This window comes from Mastigoproctus giganteus, chromosome 4 (genome assembly GCF_048544385.1).
Source record: "Mastigoproctus giganteus isolate SK-2022 chromosome 4, ASM4854438v1, whole genome shotgun sequence".
In the NCBI taxonomy this organism is placed as follows: Eukaryota; Metazoa; Arthropoda; class Arachnida; order Uropygi; family Thelyphonidae; genus Mastigoproctus; species Mastigoproctus giganteus.
In genome coordinates this window covers 198,620,637-198,642,918 of record NC_143578.1, presented here as the reverse complement: position 1 = coordinate 198,642,918, position 22,282 = coordinate 198,620,637, and the positions used below count along the sequence as shown (strand labels likewise).

General features: G+C 37.3%; 1 protein-coding gene across 4 annotated transcripts in view; it reads right to left on the bottom strand.

Moving 5' to 3' along the window:
* LOC150087315 (uncharacterized) overlaps nucleotides 1-22,282 on the bottom strand; it is a 410,003-nt gene that overhangs the window by 145,060 nt on the left and 242,661 nt on the right. For all 4 annotated transcript variants that reach the window (XM_090371118.1, XM_090371117.1, XM_090371119.1 and 1 more), the window contains one exon: nucleotides 8,818-8,907. In XM_090371118.1, coding sequence (XP_090227244.1) covers nucleotides 8,818-8,907 — 90 coding nt within the window. The remainder of the gene's footprint in view (nucleotides 1-8,817; nucleotides 8,908-22,282) is intronic.

The window sequence follows — 22,282 nt, the reverse complement described above, 5'->3', positions numbered from 1 at the left end:
CGGAAGCAAAAACCCCTTCCCTTTACACCTGATGGTAATTATATCTTTAAGTAAATCCCACATCAGTACACTGTGATTACTGCCATCTAGTGGTTCCTTTATCTGCAAATTCTTAATACACGAATAATCACTGCTGATTACCAGATCAAGAGTATTACTATATCTGCCTACCACTGGAACATGCTGCTGCAGAAAACAATCATCCAAAAAATCCACCGAAATCTTGCTAGTGTGCGAGTGACCAATCTACAAGTTCCAGTCAATATCTGGGGAGATAAAATCCCCCATTATAACACAATCTGATTTACTAGCCCATTCTATTTCTCTGCACAACTGTACTCATTGGAGTCATTCGGCCTATAACAACACACCTACTCTCAATTTTGCTTTCCCTGTGTTTGTCACACCAAACTGATTCAACATTGCACTGTCCCCCCATGTCAACTGGATGCACTTCCTTAGATTTTGTTTTTCTTAATTAACAGCATAACCCCTCCTCTCTTCCTATCCTGTCTATCCTTTCTGTCATTGTACTCCTCAAATTACAATTCTGCATTCCTAATATCTGTGTGACACGATGTTTCCGATATCCCAAAAATATCCGCCTTAACTGTCTTGACCAGCACTTCAAATTCATCAAATTTATTTATTATATTTCTAGAATTGGTGTACATGCAGCTATTCTTATTCTTAGTTAGCCTAACACAGCCTATGAATTTATTTGTTTCATGATGGCTGCCAGCAGTCCCTGAAAACCCCAGCACCCTGCCCTCCAAGCCGCTGCTCTTTCTAATAGAAGTAGGACAAGAATCACCTTCACCTCTGCCTGTGGCTACTTTTAACCTTTTAGTCTGTAAATTCCCCCCCTCAAAGCTAGCCAGTTTTTTGACCCACCTAATGCTGCATTGATAGCATCAGAAAACACTCTTCCACCCCTTCTTCGATTTAAGTGTATCCCATCTCTGTAAAAGCAGTCTCTCCTGGTAACAAGCACAGACCACACTAAGAAAAATTCTACCCCATGAGCCTTGCACAATCACTCTGGGCCAAATTGATTCACAAGGTTTTTGTCATATATTCCCTCCTATCATGTCTAGGCAGAATTGCAGACACTTTCAAATTTAACCCTAACTCAAGACTTTTTTTCAACATTGACCTGCACTTGTTAAGTAAATCTGCAGATCTCCCATTCTTAATGTCATTAGTGCCAATGTATACAACAATATTACCCTTTGTGCTCTTAAAAGATATCTGCTCTACATCATCAACTTTTGTCATATCCTGGTCCTATTCCACCTATCCTTTTTACACAATATATTTCCTATCTCCCTGACAATAGAGTCACCGACAATAACTAACTCCTGTAGGACCAGCACATTCTGCCTTGGAGATTGTCGCTGTGTTGCCTGATGTACAAGAGTGAGCTGTGGTGTTGAGTTGGGTAGCTGAGAGCTTGATGAGCCCCTCATATTAATTTCTTCGAGGGCATATACAGTACACCTCAAGCTCTCATAGACGCACATCAGAACGCTGATTTGGCACTAATTTCTACACTCTCTGCACCTAGCACACAAAGACATGTCTAGATCATGTTCTGTTCCAGAGAGTTTGGAAAACATTTCACAAGTTGCACATTTTATTTTTTTTTAAGCTGTAATGCATTGGAGAATCGCCCCCATCCCCTCAGTTCTCCTTCAAGTCATAGCACTCCTGCCACTTTGTACTCATTGCTTTTCTGCTCTAGTCTGGGGCATGATATTGAAAATTAATAAGATCAATAAATTTAATTAATTATCAATACTACACTATCTACTAGAATCCTAAATGCAGTGATATGTATTATGCTATCTAGTTTTACATTAGAGCTACCTATTTACCACAGTTAAAAATTTGAATTCCCTGCCACTCTTTATATGAAAACAATGGCTGCAAGATTTGAACGAAACAATGGTTTTACGTATATTAAGTAGTAACCTGCAAAAACTCAATCTAAATTAAAAATAACCAGCGTAATTAGAACTACTAATCAAGTAGAATGTAATATTACATTCTACTTGATTAATGAGGAGTTATTAAGGTTTGAAAATGGCAGAAGGTTATCAAGTTGTAGCAGGGTGCTTAATGATCTTGTAATAACTGAGAACAAAGTGGAAGAGAAATTGTTGAAGTTAAATGTAAGAAAAGCACCTGGGGTGGATGGGATCTATCCAGTTATATTAAAGGAGGCGGCAAAGCAACTAAGCAAACCGTTAGCCATAATTATGAGAGCATCCTTGGACTCAGGGGAGGTTCCCACGGACTGGAGATGTGCAAATGTATCCCCGATTCACATAGGGGGATCGAAGGGGTGACACGAGTAATTACAGACCAGTTAGTTTAACTTCTGTTCCTGGTAAAATAATGGAGTCGCTGGTTAAAGATGCATTGCAGGATCATCTAGACAAGACTGCAGCAATAATTCAGACACAGTATGGGTTTGTTAAGGGAAAGTCTTGTCTGACAAATTTGATAGGATATTATGATGTGGTTACAAAGGAACTGAATGCAAAAAATAATTTTGATATCATATATTTGGATTTCAGGAAAGCTTTTGACACTGTTGCGCATGGAAGACTATTGCACAAATTGGAGCAGAATGGTATTAAGGGTAAGTTGTAACAATGGATAAAAGGATGGTTAGGTGGGAGAAGACAGAGGGTGGCAATCAATGGGTGCTGCTCTTCTTGGACTAATGTTATTAGTGGAGTCCCACAGGGTTCGGTGTTAGGTCCACTGTTGTTTTGTATATTTATCAATGATATTGATGAAGGTATATCAGGCTTAATGTCGAAGTTTGCAGATGATACAAAGGTTGGCAGGGTTGTTAATGACAGTAATGGCAGTGTGCTACTGCAACAGGATCTAGATAATTTGGGCAGATGGGCTAAGAAGTAGCAACTGAAGTTTAACCTTGACAAATGCAAAGTACTGCATATGGGTAGAAGTATTTTTTTTTTTTTTTTTTGGTAGTTGTTGGCGCATAGGCTTCTGTGGCCATAATGCACCTCCCAAGGTTTTTGTAGTACTTTGATCCAAGCCCGAGGCGGGAATCGAACCCGCGACCTTTGGGTAGAAGTAACCCCAGAGAAACGTACCAACTGTGTGGTACTACACTTAAGGTGGTAGAAAATGAAAAAGACCTGGGAGTAATTGTGCAGTCAGATATGAAGTTCTCTGAGCAATGTAGACAGGCTGCCAGGGCAGGTCATGGGGTTTTGTCAATGATATATAGGAATTTTGCTAGCAGGGAAAAGGAAGTGATTATCCCTGTGTATAAGGCAATGGTCAGGCCACGCCTTGAGTACTGCGTACAGGTCTGGAGGCCTCATTTTAGGAAGGATGTAGATTTACTTCAGCGTGTACAGAGAAGGGCAACGAGATTGGTGAGGGGAATGAAGGGATCCTCTTACCAAGAGAGGCTTAAGTTCTGCAAATTGCAGTGGCTGGAGACTAGGCACCTGCGCGGTGATCTGATTGAGGTATATAAGGCCTTGAATGGGTTGAGCACGCTGAATTCTGATGATCCTTCCACTTGTTCAGATTACGAACCTAAGGGGGCATAAATTCAAATTAAGAAAAGACAGATGTATAATAGATGTGCGGAAATTTGCCTTTAGCCAGCGGGTGGTTAATTTCTGGAACAAACTTCCATCTGTCGTTGTGGAAGTTGATAGGTTGAATAAATTTAAGGAGGAACTGGACAGGCATTTGGAGGGAATGGTGTGATTTTTTTTTTTTTTTTTTTTGGCTGATGCTGCATAAGCTCATACATTTGCTTTCTTGCATCACATGCCACTACAATACTACTACTACTACTACTACTAATATAACAATTAAGTAAAGAAAATGGCAAACACTTGCCATTTTCTGTTTGTTTGTTTGTTAGTTTTTGTTTGTTAGCCGGAATCTGTTTGTTTAGGAGCATTAGCAACTAAGGCCCTATTGCTCCGGGGATATGCAGTGGTCATTCCCTGACCTTTCCGCATCCTCCGTATTTGGTGGGCACGGGCTCGAATCCTGGTCTAATCAAGAAGCATGTGCTACGCACTGCTGCTCCTGCCCACCTGGCTACGGAGGCGCCTACAGCTGGAATCTGTAAAGAGAGTTAAGCCCTCTCATGATCCACTCATATTGCACTGTGTGTATGTATGTCCAAGAGTCTAGTTCATGGGCCAAAATGTACATTGTTTGAGCTCAAAAATACAGAATAACTTGAAGGAGAACAGCTGCATGCCTATTTCTGGAAACTAACTAGCTCTCATTGAAAAGGTATTTAAGAATTCCTCCAGCCAATGGTTGGATTTGAATCCAGACCCCTTCAAATGTGTGGGGAAATTGAAACACTATGGTTTCATGGAGGCCATAAAGTACACTTTAATGTGTCATGCAGTATGCTAATTGACCACGCACATTTGTTTTTCCTATCAAAGGCTCATGGGCTGCACTCTTAAATAAAAATCCTCACGTATTACACTTATACAGGTGTATAACACATATTAGACTTATACAGGTGCATGTGGTCATGAGACTGTACACTTGGCGCTTCTGTAGCCAGGTGGGAAGGAGCAACAGTGCGTAGCACACGCTTCTTGATTAGACCGGGGTTCGAGCCCGTCACCACCAAATATGGAGGCTGCGGAAAGGTCAGGGAATGACCACCGCATATCCCGGAGCAATATGGCCTTAGTTGCTAATGCTCCAAAAAAAAAAAAAAACCAACTGTACACTTATACAGTTGCATGTGGTCATGCCCAGCTGCAAATTAGATTCTCTAGAATCTGATGGCAAGATGAAGTAATACTGACCAACAGGAAAGCCTAAAAGAAAAAAAAAAAAAAGAGCTTCTGTCAGTGAGTGTTGTATATACATTTGGTCATTTATTGGATTCAGTGTCATCTCTGCACTTCTAATTCTACAGAATACTGCCAACTATCAATTTAGGAGTGCTTAAATACCTAGCATTAGCATGTACAAATATTCCCCCCCCACAGAGCAACCATCACTCACTTCGGCAGTAAAGAGCTTATGTAAGAATTCTGGATAGAGAGACTAACTTTCCCAATACTGACTTGACCTTGTGGGTTGGACACCCACATGGAAACAGGACTTTTGTGAATTTATTGAATGATCGTTTCCTATATCAGCATGTTAGAGAGGCAAGAAGAGAAAGCAATACTCTTGATCTGACCATCAGCAGTGACCCTTCAAGCATTAAAAATCTGCAGGCAAAACACCCACTGAGCTAGTGATCACAATGTCTGATGTGGGAATTAATCAAAGATGTAAATACTGTCAAAGGCAATGGAAAAGGGCTCTTCTCTCATGAATGTAACTACAGTGGTCTTAGCCAGTTTTAAAATTCTGTGTGGTTGGATCAACTGATGATTTTACCAACAGCAAATTCTTTTTATACCAACTGAGAGATACAGTCCAAGGCACAGACCTAAATGGATGTCAGATGAACTGATAAAACTCAGCAGTGAAGAAAAATGCATGGGATGCATATATATATATGAGCAATATAAATTATCAAGTGATATTGATTGCTACTGTAGATATAAACTAGTCTACAATCAAATCAAAAAGGAGGTTAGGCAAGCTAAGGCAGATTATGAGAAGACTGGCAAAGAATGAAAAGAAAAGCAGCAAAGACTTCTTTACTTATGTAAACAGAATAAAAAAGGGGTTCAATTACATTGGTCCACTAGATCTGAAAGGGTTAATTGTTGATGATCCTTCTAGATTGCAAAAAAATTGAATAGGTATTTTGCATGCATATCCACAAAAGAAATTTTTTGGAGATAAGGATGCCAGACGTCAAATTATAGCAGGAAGCTGAATGATTTTGCGATATCTAAGAGAGTGGAGGAGAAATTGTTGAGCAGTGGAGAATGAAAAGGACCAGGGGACTGTGCAGTCATGTATGAATTCTTTAAGCAGTGCAGAGGCTGCCAGACAGCTCAGGACTGGTGTTTTGACAATGACATATAGGATTTATGCCAGCAGAGATAATGAGTTGATTGTCCCAAAAGGCAATGGTTTTAGTACTGTACTCTCGAAATAAGCCACATGATGAGTAGTGCTTAAAGGTTTGGAAGCCACATTTTAATAAAGATGTGGAGTTATTGGAATGGCTGCAGAGAAGAGTAACAAGATTTGTAAGGTGAGCAAAAGGGTCCTCTTAAGAGGAAAAGCTTCAGTCTTGCAAACTACAGCTTCTAGAGACTAGGCACCTGTGAGATCTGATGGGAGTGTTTAAGGCTTTGAATGCATTGAGTAAGCTCAATGCTGATGGAATCCTTCCCCATGTTCAGATTACAGATGAAGGAGGCATAAATTCAAACTGAGGAAGGATGTTTGAAGGTTGGATGTGCAAAAATTTGCCTTCAGCCACAGGGTGGTTTATTGTTTGAAAAAAGTACCATCGGTTTTGTAGAGGTGGGTAGTGTAAAGAAATCCAAGTAATGACAAACTGTTAGAAGGGATGAAAAGAAGTAATAGGAAATGTTGACTTTTTTTGGCTGATGTTTGTTGACATTAGAATTGAACTTCTGTAGACTGTAATTTACAAAAAATATGTATGAAGGAAGGTTGTTCCATAAAGGAGAAGATGAATGAATAAACGAGGAAGAATAAAAGTTGGTTCAGTGAGCACAAAGTCGAACAGCAAAAGGATGTTGACTGGTTGCTGCACATGTTCGAACTTCTTTGGAAGAGAGAGCAGGAACTATAGTAGCCAATTCAAAAGAACAGTGTCCATAGAAGGATCTACAGAGGAGGCATGCAGTAGAACAGAACATCTATGAGACAGAGTGGAGAGACTGTTAGAGATGAGTCATTAATTAATCTAACTACCTCTTTTGAATGGAATATCAAAGCCCCAGATGTGGGAACAGTATTCCATGGTAGGGCAGATTTGTACCTGGTGTACCAAGTGAACAGCTGTTCACTTGGTACACCAGTTAAACTAAGTTAAATCTTCTGATGTTATTCAATGTTTGCCACGATCTGAGCAAACATTGACATCAGAAGATTTGAAACAGTAATCTGACCAAGGAAAAGAAATCTCTCAAATCATCCCATTTTGCATTCTTGCAATGCCAAACAAGGTTGAGAATGGCCACAAGAGAAAGGCTCCACTGGAAAAGAGACCATCACCAAATTGTGATCTGAGGTACCTAGAAGACCACTTACCTCTACCGTCTATTTAGAAGGGTTGTTTGTGAGAAAAGATCAGGCATGTTAGCTGCATGGTTAGGATTGTTTGGTATTCTGGTAGGTATAAGAACAATCTGTGTGATGCCATTAGTAATTGCAAAAGCTGAAGCATCTCGACCAGCTGGGTCCATGTGACTAGAAAATGGAAGCCAGCTGGAGTTGTGAACTTGGTAACTTATTTTACAGTAAACTTGAAGAAAGGTCCATCATGTGTTCAACCCAAGCAATTGCTATTAAAATTACGAAGGAAAATTACCTCACTGTTAGGAAAGTTGGACTGGAGAAAACCTAGTTTAAAACAGTTCCAAGTGATTAGTGGGGTGATAGAGGCAATAGATGAATTTTACAGAATGTAGCACAGACTTTAAGCCAGAAAAATTCGAAAAGAGGAGATTCCAAATTACTAAGTCTGTCACAGGGAATATCAGAATGGACATGCAAAAGTATCATCTTTGAAGCAAAATAATTCGGACAACTGAGATGAGCAGTGGTTAAATCAACTGATAACTGGGATCCTGTCAAAAAAAAGTATATGGGTTTGGCAGACTGTAAGTGGAGATGGATATCATTGAGATTAGAATTGAAACCATGTATATATGTGAAATGAATGAGGAAGTGTTTGGGAGGGTTAGATCTTTTCACAGATAAGTCTCTTCTATTAGTTTGGTAACTCATGGTGTATTCAGAAATAAGAAAGGCCAGCAAGGACATGCTGTATGAAGTAATGAAATTTTTGGATATGGAGTACATGTGGGAAAAATATATCCAAGCTCCTTAACATAATGTGGCCCAGACAATGCCCCCCACCCCTGCATACACACTGCTCAGATTTTCTCCAGTCACTATCTGTCAGAGTAGAGGCAGTGAGATTATACACTAGCTGATCCAGAAGCCTTCTAGTTATTTACCAATAGGTTCAGTTCCAGTGGACTTTCTAGCAGCTAACCTGCGAACACTGTTTTAGTACTGTACCCTCGAAATAAAAGTAAGGTTGGATCACACCATGATGTCCATCATAACCTCAAAAAATATCAATCATACCGCACGATGGGAGTAGGAGTTGCTGTAGCTTTGCTCTGAAGACTAACCATTGGTTCGACCACTTCAATCCTCCAATAGGCAAAGTGGTGGTATTGCACTGGTTGATGAAAGTCGTCAATCACCTAGTAATCCTGGTAACACAGTGGGGTTGCATTCCTCTGTGTGATGTGGTTGGCACACTTCGACCCCTGCTTACATTGGTTCAGACCTGGGTAGTCACCTCCAGTACACTAGTTGCCGTATTTCGGGACTTGCACATGGTAATCATCCTCAGTGTTACTAATAGTCATACCAACTTAAAGGTGCAAGCAGAAGATCTGGCAGTCACAGGTCAACCAGACTTTTCTGAAATTAAGTCCACTTGAGTTGGTATTACCCAAAAATCAGTTCCATCAGCATTTTACACTTCCAAGTAGCAAGAACAGCTTAATTTGAATGAGAGAATGTCTGCAGCAGCCACAAAGACAAAATTTTTAATCATTCAAATATTTAATTATTTTGAATATCACTTATGCTCACCTTCTGTAATACTTGAATTCTGAAACATATTTTCTAGGGTGTGATGAATATCCTTAAAAGTTGGTCGATCTGAAGGTTCCCACTGCCAACCTATAAGAAAAGGGAAAAAAAATTTAAATATATCATAGTAAATCATCTATAATTATTCTTGAATTAGAGCTTGTTGCATCTATTTCAGAGAAAATAAAAACTAGATAAGAAACAAGTCCTAAAAATTATTTAATAAAACTAATTTTAAAAGAATAAAAGAGATTACCTCAATCTGGTCTGTAAAATAACTTCAAGATGACGCTCTCCAAATATAAACAGCTAAAATAATTTTGATGAATTCTTGCACTCACAGCCCACGAATGATTCGACATACTCCAGGATCGAATGCAGAGGACTCCAACTCAGCCCCAAAACATATCAAACCACCCCCGTGAAACTTTGAGTGATAGAATACATTGTGTCAAAATAATTAATTAAAATTAACCAAAAATTAATTGGTCATGGTGATGACAAAAATTAAAATAAGAGTGATGAAATCGATTAAAATGAAATTACAAAATTTTTCTTCCCTTAAGCGGACTAGGCTTTTCAACTGACCATCTTGAACACGGGTTGGAAAACGACGTGCAGTGTGTGAGTGTCAAGATATTAATAGGAGATTATTTGTCTTGGTGCCTGCGTATAAACGTCCATAAAACCGAAATGAGGTAGGCACACCACACATCGATAGAATTTTTGTGCAACTTCATTTCCAGGGTTTCAGTCATTAATAACTTTGTATAGTTGTGGTGGATGTTCAAAATTTTTGACTCATTAAATAGAAATGTATGACCTACATTCACAGCATGAAAAGCAAATTCTGACGCAGTTGCACGAGCAGATATAGCATGTTGCTTCAATCTCAAATCTCGGTTACACCAGGTTGAAGCTTGATAAGATGAGTTGTATTCGCTACATGAAATACTATACATGAGGTCATTTACTTGTATCAAAAGAGAAAAAGGACAGTGTGATTTAGTACAGAATGTAATTTCTGCATAGGTCTTGCCACAATTTTAAATTCAGTATCTTTAAAGTGTCTACTAAGTTGCTTGTGCCATTGTTCTTTGTACAGTATGGAAAAAAAGTGGTTTTTTTTATTGCTTTGTGTGATATTTTGTTACCTGTCTTTTACTTTCAATTTTATTTGATTAATGGTAGTGAGAAGATAGCCACTTCTTAGAAATCTGTTGGTAAATACAGTAGACTGTCGAAATAACAGCACCCCAAACAACGGAACATTTAAGCTAACAGCATATTGAGATGGCATGTTTACATACACCACAATGTCTTCCAGTGCCGGGGGGAAAAAAAAAAAAAAAAAGCGGCAATTCACATGATTACTGTATTTGCTTACATTCACCATTTTGAAAGTAAATTCTGTACTGATATCAGTACAGAATTATCAGTTTCATACCTATTAAGAAATATTGTTCACAGTTTAGGCCTAAATGTTGTCAAATGAACTAATGAGACTTGTGGCAGAGAAGAAAAATAAATCTGATGCATATAAATTATCAGGCGACACAGAAGCCAATGGCAGATATAAACTAGTCTGTAATCAAGTTACAAAGGAGGTTAGGCAGGCGAAGGCAGATTACAAGAAATCTTTGGCAAAGGATGAGAAGAAAAACAGCAAGGATTTCTTTACTTATATAAACTCTAAAAGGAAGGGGATGAATCAGATTGGTCTATTTGATATCAATGGTTCGACTGTTGATGATCCTGCTCAGATAGCAAACAAACCGAATGAGTATTTTGCATCTACATTCACACATGAGGAGTTATTAAGGATTGAAAATGCCAGGTTATCAAATTGTAGCAGGGTACTTAATGATTTTGTAATAATGAGAGAAAAGTGGAGGAGAAATTGTTAAAGTTAAACATAAGAAAGGCACCTGGGATGGATGGATGGATGGATGGGATCTATCCAGTTATATTAAAGGAGGTGGCAAAGGAACTAAGAAAACCCTTAGCCATAATTATGAGAGCCTCCTTGGACTAAGGGGAGGTTCCCACGGACTGGTGATGTGCAAATGTATTCCCAATTCACAAAGGGGGAAGTAAGGCTAACACAAGTAATTACAGACCAGTTAGTTTAACTTCTGTTCCCGGTAAAATAATGGAGTCACTGGTTAAAGATGCATTGTAGGATCATATAGACAAGACTATAGCAATAATTAGACAGAGCATGGATTCATTAAGCGAATGTCTTGTCTAACAAATTTGATTAAATATTATGATGTGGTTACAAAGGAACTGGATGCAAAAAATTATTTTGATATATACTTGTATTTCAGGAAAGCTTTTGACACTGTTGCACATGGAAGACTGCTGTAAAAATTGGAGCAGAATGGTATTATGGGTAAGTTGCTACAATGAATAAAAGGATGGTTGAGTGGGAGAAGACAGGGTGGTAATCAATGGGCACTACTTTTTGTGGACTAATGTAATTATTGGAGTCCCACAGGGTTCGGTGTTGGGTCCACTGTTGGTTCCTATATTTATCAATGATATTAATGAAGGTATATCAAGCTTAGTTTCAAAGTTTGCAGCTGATACAAAGGTTGGCAGGTTTGTTAATGACAGTAATGGCAGTGTGCTTCTGCAACAGGATCTAGAAAATTTGGGAAGATGAGAAGTGGCAACTGAAGTTTAACTTTGACAAATGCAAAGTACTGCATATGGGTAGAAGTAACCTCACAGGAATGTACCAACTGTGTGGTACTACACTTAGGGTGGTAGAAAATGAAAAAGACCTGGGAGTAATTGATCAGTCAGATATGAAGTTTTCTAAACAATGCAGACAGGCTGCAAGAGCAGGTCATGGGGTTTTGTAAATGATATATAAGAGTTTTGCTAGCAAGGATAAGGAGGTGACTGTCCCTCTGTAAAAGGCAATGGTCAGGCCATGCCTTCAGCACTGTATACAGGCCTAGAGGCCTCATTTTAGGAAGGATGTCGATTTGCTTGAGCGTGTACAGAGAAGGGCAACAAGATTGGTGAGGGGAATGAAGGGATCCTCTTACCAAGAGAGGCTTAAGTCCTGCAAATTGAAGCAGCTGGAGACTTGACACCTGCGAGGTGATCTGACTGAGGTGTATAAGGCCTTGAATGGGTTGAACACGCTGAGTTCTGATGGGATTCTTCCACTTGTTCAGATTACGAACCTAAGGTGGCATAAATTCAAATTGAGGAAAGACAGCTGTAGAATAGATGTGTGGAAATTTGCCTTTAGCCAGCGGGTGGTTAATTACTGGAACAAACTTCCATCTTTCGTTGTGGAAGTTGATAGGTTAAATAAATTTAAGGAGGAACTGGACAAAAACATTTAGAGGGAATGGTTGTGTGAATATTTTTTTTTGACTGATGCTACATAAGCTCATATGCTTGCTTTCTTGCGTCACATGCCACAATTATTATTACTATTAACACTGCTGTTTTACATTTATTTTAAATTTAAAAAACCCTCACTATGGCTCCTAAAGTTAATAAACCTCGTACAGAGAAGAAAAGAACATTAAATCTTAGTGACAAACTTGATATAATCCAAACTATTACATTATGTCACCCAGAAAGTTAATTCATATACCCATGTGTATTGTGTCTGTAAATTGTGTGTATTTCTCTGGTCGATTTGCCTGTATTGCTGGAAGAAAAACCCCAGCAATACAGGCAAAACCTTGCTATTGGTGGCAAAACCTTGCTATTGCCCCAAACTGACTAACTCAGTCACAGAGGGGAAAAGCCCATAAAAGTTTCTTGCATCATTAGCAGTGGCATATGATGCAAGAATGCAAGATCTTATAGCACAGCCAAAATAAAACCCCCTTCCCATTTCACTCATCCATTCATTCCAAAAGTTTGTCTAGTTCAGCCTTGAATTTATTTAAACTGTCAACTTCCACAACAACAGATGGAAGTTTGCTCCAGCAATCAACCTCCTGCTGACTAAAGGCAAATTTCTGCACATCTATTCTATAACTGTCTTTGCTCCATTTGAATTTATGCCCCCTCATCTGCAGAATCTGAGCAAGAGGAAGAATCCCATCAGCAATGATGCTTGTTCAAACCATTCAAGGCCTTATACACCTGAATAAGATCACCTCACGGGTGCCTAGTCTCCAGACAGTGAAATTTGCAGAACTTAAGCCTCATACAGAGAAGGCATCGATGTGATTTGAACCTGAGCCTCTTCCTCCCAGTGTGGGGAGGATGGTAGCAATACCACTGTGCTACTTGCACGGACTAAAAATATTGATAATAACAGAACAGGAAATAAGTAGGAGTACTAATGGCAGAATATACTCATCAAGATGTTTATGTCAATATAGCTTGTTAATATGTTTATGTTTTTTATGTGCAGTTAATAAAAACTGCCTTCTTTATATCTAAATTTCTTTTTTAGCCTCATTATTTCTGCATTAAATATATTAAAAATAATAAAACTTTCTAGATAATAGAAAAATCAAAATAACGGCAACTTGAATCCCCAAAGGTGCCGTTACTCTGAAAGTCTACTATTCTTCAATCTCTAAGTTTAGGGAGGGCTCAATGTGAAATATTTATAGGCATTGAGGAATTGGTTAAATATGATGGATCTTTTGCATGTGAAAGGGTGATAACAATTATAGTGGAGAAATGTACTAGTATTGGTCGGCTTAGGGTAAATGTTGAATTGTATTTTATTAGTATCCTGTGAGTGTAAAATTTAAGACATTTAAAGTCTTTGTTCCTTCATGTTCCTTTTCCAGTTTAAATGTAATCTTGTACGAACATTATAGATGTCTATAATGTCTTGAGTGGTGTTATCATCGATGATAATAAGCACATCATCAAGGTCTATCCCGTAATAGGTAATCCGGGGAAGAAACGGCATTAATATATATGCTCGACGTTAGTAAAATAAATCTGTGATATTAGGCCACACAGGCTTAGACCCATCGGTAAACCAAAAATTTGCTTAAATTTGCTTGTCCCAAAAGGCAATATAATTAGCTTCAGTCAGTTGTTTAATTAAATAGAAAATTTCTTTTTTCAGCAATGGCAATTTAGTATGATTAATCCTGATAGTATTATCACATACTATCATATATACAGGTGCAATATGTCTTCTAATACTAATATGTGCATGTCCACATAGGGCCAAAGCACAAGCCTAGCTTATATACATTCCTCACCTCTACAAACAACGTGCCCACACAAACAAGTTATTAATCTTTCTTCATACATGCTATTGGAGGATAAGCTTTCCCTTTTAGTGAAAGAGTTGAATTTTAATTTACCACCAAGTAAACTACCTAAGAAACAATTGGTGATAGACTGAGTTTTGTCTCAGGAATGTCCCACAAAAAGACATTGTTTAACAAGTCAACCAAGTAGTGAACAACTCAAAAATTAAGCGTTTACCTAGGATGAACAAAAATGAGGTCACAGCTTTGTGGAAGCTTTGGGAAAATAACTACATCATCATTCAAAGGGCAGTTAAGGGGACATGATGGTTGTACTCAACAGACTAGGCTATATCAATAAATTAGACTGCATTATATTGTACAGCTCAACTTATCAGGAGGTAGACTTGGCAATTTTTTCAAATTTAGTTAACCAATATAACAAAACACTAACTTCATATCAAAAAAGGGATTTCATTTCAATGGCTCAATTAAAACAACTGAAAGCAAAGAGGTATAATATTCAAATACTTTTCGGCCAAGTAAAACTCCATAAACCTGGTTTCCCCATTCACCCGACAGTGTTTTACAGAAACTCTGAGTTTGTGCACTTAGCCACACATTTCTACAACATTATAAAACCATTCAGAGAAATAATAACATTCGTCATCAAGAACTATGACATATTATTTAATAGTCTTAAAGATTGCAAAATTGGCAGTAGCGATAAAGTTGTTTTTGTTAGATGCACATGCTTTGTACACAAATGTTAATACATGCTTGATATAGTTCGGGATCTACTGAACAGTAATACCACCAGGATTAAACATACTAAATTGCCGAAAAAAAGAAATTTTCTATTTAATTAAACTTCTGACTGAAGCAAATCATATTGCCTTTCGGGACAAGATATATAAGCAAATTTCCGGTATGCCGATGGGTCTTAGCCTGACTGGCCTAATATCGGAGATTTATTTGGCTAACATCGAGCATATACACCTAACACCGTTTCTTCCCCAGATTACCTATTATGGGATATATCTTGATGTGCTTACGAGATTATATTTTACAGGAGATTATATTTTACAGGAAAAGGAACATGAAGAAATGAAGTCTTTAAATTTCTTAAATTTTACACTCATACAGGATATAACAAAACACAATTTCAACGTTTACCATAAGCCTACATATTTTATACTATTATAGTGGAGAAACGTACTGTTAGTATGTTTCTCCACTATAACAGTTATATCACCTGTTCACTTACAAAAGATCCATCAAATTTAACAAATTCCTCAATGCCTATAAATATTCCACAACTAAGCTGGACTTAGAGATTGAAGTATTAACTAAGAGGTTTTTAAGCAGAGGCTATCCTCTCACTATCGTTAATCAAATAAAATTGCAAGCAAAAGACAGGTCACAAAATATCGCACAAAGCAATAAAATCAATAACAGAAAAATACTTTATTTCATACCATACATAAAACAATGGCACAAGCAATTTATTAGACTCTTTAAAGATATGGAATTTAAAACTGTAGCAAGACCTATGCAGAAACTATATTCTATACTAAAAAAAAAAAAAAAAAAACCACACGGTCCTTTTTTCTCTTTCAGTACAAGTAAATGACTTTGCACATAACATTTTGTTTAGCGAATGCAACTCATCTTATCAAGGTTCGATCCAGTGTACCCTAGATTTGAGAGTGAAGCAATGCTGCGTCTGTACTGCACATGCAACTGCGTCAGAATTGGCTTTTCATGCCGTGAATGAAGGTCATATATTTATATTTAAACAGGTAAAAATTCTGAACATCCAACACAACTATACAAAGTTATTAATTGCTGAAATCCTGGAAATGAAGTTGCATGAAAATTCTATCAATGTTCAACGTCCCTACGTCATTTCGGTTTCATGAGCATTTATACTCATGTGCCAAGACAATTAATCTCTGATTAATATCCTGACACACACTTTGCATCATTTCCCAATCTGTGATCAAGACATCCAGTCAAAAAGCCTAGTCCACTTAAGGAAGGAAAAGTTTTGTAATATTGTTTTAATTTATTTCATTTAATATTATTTATTTATATTAAATGAAATTGACATAAATTTATTTAATTTATGTCAATTGCTGTGACAATTCTTTCGTTTTGGTTAATTTTAATTAATTATTTTAACACAATGTCTTCTATTACTCAGTTTCGTGGGGATGGTTTGATATGTTTTGGGGCAGGGTTGGGGACCTTTGCCCTCGATATGCTGAATAATTCATGGGCTGTGAATGCAAGAATTCATTAAAATAATTTTAGCCATTTATATTTGGAGAGCGCCATCTTGAAGTTTAGAGGAGGCTTAGAGGGGAACAGGTATCCTGTGTGTTATCAGACACTCAGCTTAAAACACTGATGGATCCAATATCTCTCTATTACAGAAGATTTAGGAGAAGTCCGGTTGGCCTGCCTCCCTAAAATCCACTCATGCACACCTTCTCGATGGTAAGCCCTGTTACATCACTTAGGTAGCAACGAACGTGTAGAGTGGTTCTCTTCAAGACGCCTGGTCAGCGTGAAGAGGAAAAGACCAAACCCTCCAGCAATGAGAGCACAATACAAATGGCCCTCAGTCCCCAGCAGCTTTCACTCTCCCTCTTACGGCAGCGAGAGGATCAGAGTGGAAGCAGAGGGTGCTAAGAATCTCTGGGTACGACCAGGCTGCCATGCACGGAAATTGAACTTGGCCTGTTATAACATACGATCACTCATCGGTGAAGAGAGGATATTAGAGCTGGAAAAGGAATTAGAAAATGTGAATTGGAATATCATCGGTTTGGCTGAAACAAGAAGAAGAAATGAATCACTTAGAAGTTTATCAAGTGGAAATCTCCTGTACACCAATGGAAACAGTGAAAGGAGTAAAGGTGGAGTTGGGTTTCTGATCCATAAAGATTTTAAAAACAACATTTTGGAATTCAAAAGTACATCACCAAGGGTGTCAAGACTAATACTCAAGATTTCTAAGAGGTACAAGCTAAAGATTATAATGATTAATGCACCAACATCGAGCCATGATGATGAAGAGGTTGAAGAAATGTACACCGAAATTGAGAGTCTTCTAGATGAGCAGAAAACCCACTACACTATTATTATGGGAGACTTCAATGCTAAGGTTGGAAAAAGGCAAAACAGCGCAGAAAGAGGAACAACAGGAAATTTTGGAATTGGTGAAAGAAATAAAAGAGGTGAAAGACTTGTGGAATTTGCAAAATCTCAAGGACTGTCAGTAATGAACACTTTTTTCAAGAAAAGGGTGAACAGAAAGTGGACATGGAAGAGTCCAAATGGATTAACAACTAATGAAATAGACTTCATCCTCACTAACAGAAGATATATTGTGAATGATGTTACCGTCCTGAATAAGGTAAATGTTGGAAGTGATCACAGAATGGTAAGATGTACACGATATAGATGGAGGAAAGGAAAGGGAAAAACTGACTCGAGTAAATAATACAAAGGTCTTTGAAATAACAGAGGAGGAGAAAAAGCAGTATGTACTGGAACTTAAGAACAGGTTTGAGCTTCTGCAGACTGCTCAGGACCAAGATATCGACGAGGAATATTACAACTTTCTGAAAGTGATAAAGCCCAAGAAACCTATAGGGAAACAGAAATCCAAAGAAGAAAAAATTAGTCAAGAAACACTTGTCATGATGAACCAAAGACAACAAATGAAGAGCAAGAAAAACACTGACAGGGAGAAAATTGAGTATACTGAGTTATGCAAAGCCATTAGAAAGAGACTCAGAGAGGACATAAGAAGATTTAACACAAGAAAAGTAGAACAAGCATTAAGGGAAAACAAAGGATTTAAATCAGCAGCCATGAGCAGTAATACAGAAAGACAAATGATACTGAAACTGAAGAACAGCGATGGTGTACTTATAAACAGCAGAAAAGGCATAATTCAAATAGCAGAAGACTACTATAGAGAATTATACAAGGAGCGAGGGAATGATACCAGCAGTGGGGAAGATGGATTGCTAAGTAGCAACACATACGACATACCCAATATTCTTCTTGATGAGGTAGAACATGCATTGAAGAAAATGAAGAATCGGAAAGCCCCGGGGGAAGATGAAGTTACTGTAGAGTTGTTAAAATTGGGAGGAAGAGACATAACACAAAAACTGGCAAGGTTCTTCACAAAGTGCATTAGAAAAGGTGTGATGCCTAAGCAGTGGAATAATGCAATCATAGTTTTGCTGCATAAGAAAGGAGATAAATCATAAATTGGAAATTATAGACCAATTAGCTTGTTATCCCATATCTACAAGTTGTTCACAAGGGTCATTACTAACAGATTAGAAAGAATACTTGATGAGAATCAACCGAAAGAGCAAGCTGGCTTTAGGACAGGATTCTCAACTATGGATCACCTTCACGTAATATCACAGCTAATGGAGAAAGCAAATGAATATAAAACACCATTATGCCTGGCATTTGTGGATTATGAAAAGGCATCTGACTCCATACAGCATAAGGCAATGTTTCGGGCACTGGAAAGACAAGGCATAGATACTCCATATATTATGATTTTGAAGAAAATATATGAGAGTGCTACCTACTTTATTAGACTAGACAAAGACAGTAGGAAATTTAAAATTGAGAAAGGAGTTCGACTAGGAGACACAATATCTCCGAAGCTGTTTACTGCTGCCCTTGAGGAAGCTTTCAGAAGATTAGACTGGTCGCAGAAAGGAGTCAATGTGAACGGAGAGTACCTAAACCATTTACGATTTGCAGATGACATTGTGGTCATAAGCCACGATCCCAAAGAATTAGAGGAAAATCTTAATCAGTTATGCACAGTTAGTAAGGATTTTGGACTAAAGATGAATATGGCTAAAACAAAAGTAATGATGAACAAGTATGCCACGGAAAGGGAAATAATGATTGAAGGAGCAGTAATTGAAAAGGTGGAGTCATATGCTTATCTGGGACAAGTTATTAGCTGTAATAATGATAAATGGCTGGAAGTCAAGAGAAGAATAAATTTTGGATGGATAGCATTCAGGACATATAGTCACATACTGAAGAGCAATATCCCAGTTTGTCTGAAACGTAAAATAATGAATCAATGTATACTCCCCACCATGACTTATGGAAGTGAAACTTGGGCACTCACCAAAAGAATGGAAGATAAGATAAGAACTACACAGCGAAGAATGGAACGAATTATATTGGGAATCAGTAGATAAGAAGAGAAACACATGGATTAGGCAGCAAACTCAAGTAAAGGACATTCTTATCAAAACTAAAGAATTAAAATGGTCTTGGGCAGGACACATAGCTCGAAGACATGATGACAGATGGACTAAGAAAATAACAGAATGGTAACCAAGAGGAGCTAGAAGAAAACCTGGAAGACAAAGGCGGAGATGGATAGATGAAATTCATGAGTTTTTGAGTAGTAAATGGATGGCCAGTGCTCAAAACAGAAGGAACTGGAAAGTTGCTGGAGAGGCCTTCATCCTGCAGTGGATTGAAAATGGCTGATGATGATGATGATGATCTTGAAGTTATTCTATGTACCAGATTGAGGAAATTTCTTTTATTATTTTAAAATATTAAAACAACGTAGAATTTATCAAGCCCTGAGCTCTGTTTTATATTTATCTTAATAAAACTAACTATACAGCTTTAAAATAAAATAAAACATATGTAAAACCATAATTACTGTATGAAAACAACAAAAGGATAGTTATTAAAAATTTTAAGGTTCCTAGGTAGTCCTTTTCAATTGCAATCATTAATAAGTGTGATACAACTTTAAATAAAATTAGATTTCACCCATCTATGTCATGTATAATCATACCTGTTATCTTGATTCATACTACATGATCAACGGTCTTGATTACCAATCACCATCAATATGTTATCTATATTCTCTTCCCACAATGTCAATTTCAGTGGAGTTGATATTGCACAATCCATTCCAGGAATTGTGCTTTTATTGCAGACCTGTCACAAAATGTATGTGGCACAGTAAGTCCCCGACTTAAGTAAGCCCGAGTTACGTAAATTCTGACTTACATAAATTACACTCATATTTTTTTTTAGGATTGTAAAATTTAAAAGTTAAAAAAAACAAAAAAAAAAACGAACTGAGCAAGCACAAATTGTACAGGTGTGTGAGATATGAAGGAACAAGTTTAAAATATAGGAATGAAGAGAAGATTCTGAAAATTTATTTGTTTTTTTTTATATGACTGAAGATTTCAGTGAAGGGGACACACATTTCACCATAATAACGTAAAAACCCACATAATTCCAGCTATCGATATTTTATCCCAAAGGCAATAAGATCAAGTTTACTACTCGTTTATAATGAATTGCACTTAACAGAAAAGTCCAATGTGCTTTAGTAAAATGTGAACTTGTGAGCTCGTGGGAGGTGATAATAGTGTGTTTCTTCCTTAACCCTGTGAAGTTCTTTACAGAAAATTTCATTTTGACTGTTATCATGGTGCTGCCTAAGAGAATAAGTAACAGCGGTACTAGTAAATTTACCAAGAAAAGGAAAGCAATTGATTTCAATTAGAAAATTAAAATAATAAGGATGTATGAAAATGGTCAAAATTAACAAGTATCATGCAGAATTTAGATTTGTGAACATAATAATAAAGGACAAAGACAGAATATGAGAAGTGGTGAAGGGATCGGCACCAATGAAGTCAACTATAATAACCAAGGCTACGAAATACATATCAGTTTTTACAGTACAATAACATCCATTTTTTTCTTTCTTTTATGTTTTCTTTTCTTATGTACCAGTCCAGCTACTTCACTGCTGTCCCCAGATAAAGTGTTTAATTGAACTAATTAAAATATAGAACTATTTTTATATATAACTAATACAGGTCGACCATCACTAATCCGGTTCCACCGCTAATTCGGACATAATGATCTTATGTCGTATAAAGTTAATATGATCTTATCTTGAACAGCCTTATCACATTGAATCCCAGGGACTCACATCTGAGAGTATGGGCTTGGCAAACCCAGGGTCCTGAGCTGGATATCATCATTCTTCTCTTTATTGCTTTCTTGATGATTCCCTACTTCTGATTCTCTTTATTGCTTTCTTGATGATTCCCTACTTCTGATTCTCTTTCTCTCTCTCTCTCAGGGTAATGCGGGAATTTTTTTTGGTGAAGCATAAGCTTCAGGCTTCCTTGCACCATATGGCTAATAATAATAATAATAATTTCTGCGAACGTAATTTCAAATTTCCCAGATTGACGCACCGACCCACCACTACTGTTTTGGTGGTGTTGGTTGCAGCATCAGCTGTTGGCATGAACCCGTAAACACTAGCAAACCATTCCCACTTGTTTTTCTGCATTTATTATTATAACCTGCTCACATTTATCCCCAGCCATAGTTCCACTGCATAAGGCAAGTGCATCTCGTGGTGTAAAGCACAAACATTGTCCATAACAGATAAAGTTGAACTTCTGAAAAAACTCGACATCGGTGTGTCTGTAAGAAGTTTAACTCTGCTTAATTGTAAATTCCAGAAATTTCTCTCAGTTACTCTTATTTTAGTAATTTTCTTTTAGCATTCCTTTATAGATTTTTTTTTTTTTTACAACACAATATGATGAATACATCACGCTAACAAACTTGTTTTCACAAAATCTCTAACAATACTGACAAACTTATTGTGACGTTTGAGAGTTTATTTTATCGCAATTAGTTTTATTTCAGCACTTGTAATAAACTCAAATCACAAACGGCCTTTGTATGTATGCCGTAATAGCGTCACACGTATGTGGCCGACACGGCTTCTCAAGAAATAAAGTAACCTACTCGGCCATGGCAGCCACATATATGCAACATAAAAAAAGACTTTTTTTTTTTATTTATTTATTTTAAGCGAAGAAACAACAACACTGACATTACAATATTTATTTTAGAATTACTAATCAAATTATTTGCTAAATATTTTGGCCTCTGGGGAATTTTTTTCTTGGCAGTCAACATGTTAAAGGTAGGAGGAGGTGGTGGTAGGAGCAGCTGTTGGGTAAACTGTATGAGCTAAAATAACCACCAATGATCCGGCACCCCACAGGTCCCAATGCTGCTTGATTAGTGACAGTTGACCTGTATATAAAAAAATATATAACTAATTAATAAAAAAATATGACTATTTTTCTTCATTCTTCTGAGGATATTATGTGGCTTTTGTAATATCACGG